General features: G+C 44.3%; 1 protein-coding gene across 1 annotated transcript; it reads left to right on the top strand.

Moving 5' to 3' along the window:
* The first annotated feature begins 328 nt into the window (after positions 1-328).
* Positions 329-706, top strand: LOC133730050 (cysteine proteinase inhibitor 5-like). The gene has a single exon (XM_062157706.1). It carries the CDS (start codon positions 329-331, stop codon positions 704-706), a length of 378 nt encoding a protein of 125 aa, XP_062013690.1.
* Positions 707-3,639: the final 2,933 nt, after the last annotated feature.

The raw sequence follows: 3,639 nt of genomic DNA, 5'->3' as shown, positions 1-3,639 counted from the left end.
GCGGTGCAGTGGATTAGTCTGGCTTTGCCAGGCTTTCGCCGCAATGTCGGTGCAGGTGTCCTGGCGCTGGGATACCACTGCATGGGTGTGTGAGTTACTAACAACTAACCCGATAAAAAAAAAAAAATAAATAAATAAAAAAAACTAACATGGGGCTAGTACTGTTATAAACCCAGAAAGTCAAGGAAAATGAACCAAAGTCGTCAGGTCGGAATGCATCTCACCAAAAGTCAAACCCTTTAATTGCTTGCCTTACTGGTTTCGTCCACCACAGCAATATAAACCATGCACCAAGATTGATTTCTGCATAAAACAATTGATTATCATCATGATGCGTGCTCACTACGTCCTAGCACTCCTCGCCCTCCTCTATCCTCTCTTCGCCGCAGGTGCTTCTGCTCCGACTGGTGAGTGGAAGCCTGTAGACCTCCACGATCCGCTTGTGACAGATATCGGAAAGTTTGCAGTTTACGAATACAACCATCAATATAAGAAGGATTTGCTCTTTCAGAATGTGACTAACGGCGCCTACAAGGATGTCGCATATTCGCCGTACTCGAATGCCACCTTGTATCAGCTTGTCATTACTGTTCAAGGCTATGACAGAACTCCTAACCCCAAACTTGCAGTGTATCAGGCTACTGTCTTCCGTAGGACTTGGGATCGATTTAAGAAATTGCTCTCCTTTGTTAAGATTTCAAAATAATTAATGCGCTGGATGATTAGTTTTCGTGATAGATGGCTGCATGCTTCACTTGGATCACCTTCCATCATATTAAATTAAGTTGGAATATATATATAGCAAATCTCTGTTTTTTTAATTAATGGTAATTTCATTGATAAAACTCATGCCAAGAATGTCATTACATATCCACCCGCTGCCTCATAATGGACACAACAAGGCTTCGTGGTGAAACCACAGTGATACATAGTATACAGCAAATCTCTTAATAAAGTCATGAGGATATTGAATATTTAATAAAAAAATTTACTGATATTTTGAAACCATTTAATTTAATTTTCATGTTTGACCAGTTACCCATTTTTAGCCCAAAAAATAGGCCTGGGATCGGTTTGGCTCGGCTCGGTAACATGCCTATACCGATACCGATACCGAGTTTATAGTCGGCTCGGTTCGGTTCGGGACGCCGGAAACTCAGCTGCCATACCGATTAGGCCCGAATCCGATCGGTTCGGTACCAATCGGTACCACCTGCTTTCAAAGCAAAATTTCAAATCAAGCTACACAATCATGAAAAGTTGAAAACAGAAAAATCTGAAGAATCGATTCCTCGATGGAGGGCAGAGAGGAGTGAGAGCCTTCGAATCTTCGAGGAGGGCAGAGAGGAGTGAGAGGATCGACAGCTTCCGATCTTCGATGGAGTAGAGGAGTGAGAGAAGAGCGAGAGCCTTCGAGTCTTCGATGGAGGAGACTTGGATCGAGTAGGTAGAGTAGTTGGATCGACTTGGTTCTTCGAGAGGCTGAGAGTCTTCGATGGAGGTAAGCAGAGACGAGTGAGACTGTGAGAGTGAGAGGCTGAGAGTCTTCGATGGAGGAGAGCAGAGAGGAGTGAGACTGCGAGAGTGAGAGGTTGAGTGGCTGGGAGTCTTCGATGGAGGAGAGAGGCTCGATTTAGGGTTTGGGTGAGTTTGAGAAATGAGAACGGCAGAACTGCAGAAGTAGAACGCGGCCTATTAGAAAATCGGGTCGGGTCGGTAAAAACGGTATGTATTTGACCCATACCGAGGCCGACCCGTTTACATGCTATTCGGTTTCGGGTCGGGTCGGTATTGTGTGGAATTGAAGTTGCAGACCGACCCGATCGGTATAGGCCCGGATCGGTCGGATTCGGTTTCGGTTTTCCGGTATGCAATTCCCAGGCCTACCAAAAAATGCCCACTTACTCCACCAAGAGTTTTTTAACCCCATTTACCCAATCTTACATCTATTGACATTTTAGCCCCTGTTAATTAAATTAAAACCCATCCATCTCTTATCAGTCTCTCTCTCTCCTTCCCAAACTCTCTCTCTCTCCCCCCGATCTCCACCTCCACTCTCACTCTCTCTCTCTCTCTCTCTCTCTCTCTCTCTCTCTCCTCCCCATGATCTCCACCTCCGGTCTGTCTCTCTCTCTCTGATCGCCGCGCCGGAGATGCAGTCCAAATCTGAACACGACGATGAAGCTCCAGTCGGCGATCCAACGTTCTCGTCGCCGTTCGATTGATCGGCGATCCAGCCACTCCAACGTCCTCGTCGCAGTTCATCGGCAATGTGTCTACTGCCCCTAACGCTGCCCCTAAACCCTAAACTTAACACGAAGACATTATTTGGGGGCAGTAATGTGTCTACTGCCCCCCACTAAACCATTATTACTGCCCCCCACTAAACCATTAAAGCTTGCCCTTCTGCCTCTTGTTTCTTCTTTTTTTTTCTCCTTCAGTCTCCCTCCCTTCTCCTTCCATCTTGCCCCAATTTTCTTTCTGCACTTTAACCCCAAATTTGCTCTAACCTATTCCTCACCACCCATCACTTTCTTTTACCCACCATCTCTCATCTCCAGATCTTGTTCCCTGGATTTCTTCTATTCCATTTCAAATCGGTACCATGGCTTGGTTTTTGCAGTGGCTTCTCTCAAACGCGATTTCTCACGTCTCAATCGGAAGATAGGTAGAGCCTTGGCTCGGGTGCATGCACCACCTACTTCTATGTTCTATTTTCGGGGCCTCTTGGCTCCTCTTGATCTGGGTTTCATTTGCCTAGATTTGTTCTCAAAGTTGTGGCTGCAAATCTCATGTTATGGTGCAAATTTGTACTGTGGGGAAGAGGATATATATGTGGTTAGATCCTCTTTTTTCTTCTGTTTTTCCATTTTCAAGGTTATTTTGATCAGGCTTTGGTGTAGGGGTCTCCTTACAAGCTGCAATTTTGGAGTTCCAGGTGCCCCAAGACATGCGCTCCCTGCTTGAGGGACGCTGCTGCGTTGGCTGTCTGACGAAGCTTCTGATGTCTTCCTTTAATTTGCGTTCTTGCTTTTCTTTAGGCTTGTTTTGTTTGTTGCGTCTGTTCGTAGTTCCTCTTGTCTTGCCTCCTGTGGCTTTGACTATGAGAGCTCTGTTTCTCTTCAGTTTAGCCTTTTGGCTTTCTGTTGTTGCATGGCTGGGCTGTTTGCCCTCTTTTCAATGAATTTCTTTGACCAAAAAAAAAAAAAAAAGAGGTACGGGTGCTCAATCGAGATGGGAGGCCAACACGAATCCCAAATCCAAATTAAGTCAAAGATGACCCATTTCCATTCTCAAAAAAATAATAATAATAATAAATAAAATGATGACCCACTTTCTCGGACGAGAATGACGTGGATCTCAGATCGGGATCTAAATAATAGATGATGATAAACTGTTCTTTATGTGAGTAGGACTAAATAAAAGAAAGAAATGACTCTTCTAAGAACATAGATAAATAATGGAAATGAATAATCATTACGCTCTTCATTATGTATCGGCTCTTCATTACCGCTAAAGACGATGACTCATTCATTAACAAATACCCTGTTTCTAAGGCTGTTATCTCTCGTAGGCCTCGGGATAGGTTTAACAAATTGATATCTTTTTACAAACCTATGAGATAAGGTGTTGGATAAT

Source organism: Rosa rugosa, chromosome 1 (assembly GCF_958449725.1).
Source record: "Rosa rugosa chromosome 1, drRosRugo1.1, whole genome shotgun sequence".
NCBI classification, from domain to species: Eukaryota; Viridiplantae; Streptophyta; class Magnoliopsida; order Rosales; family Rosaceae; genus Rosa; species Rosa rugosa.
This window is presented reverse-complemented; position numbering and strand designations above follow the sequence as displayed.

What these genes read in the sequence shown, in the direction of transcription:
- LOC133730050 (XM_062157706.1), top strand. Translation starts at nt 329, where the DNA reads ATGATGCGTGCTCACTACGTCCTAGCACTCCTCGCCCTCCTCTATCCT.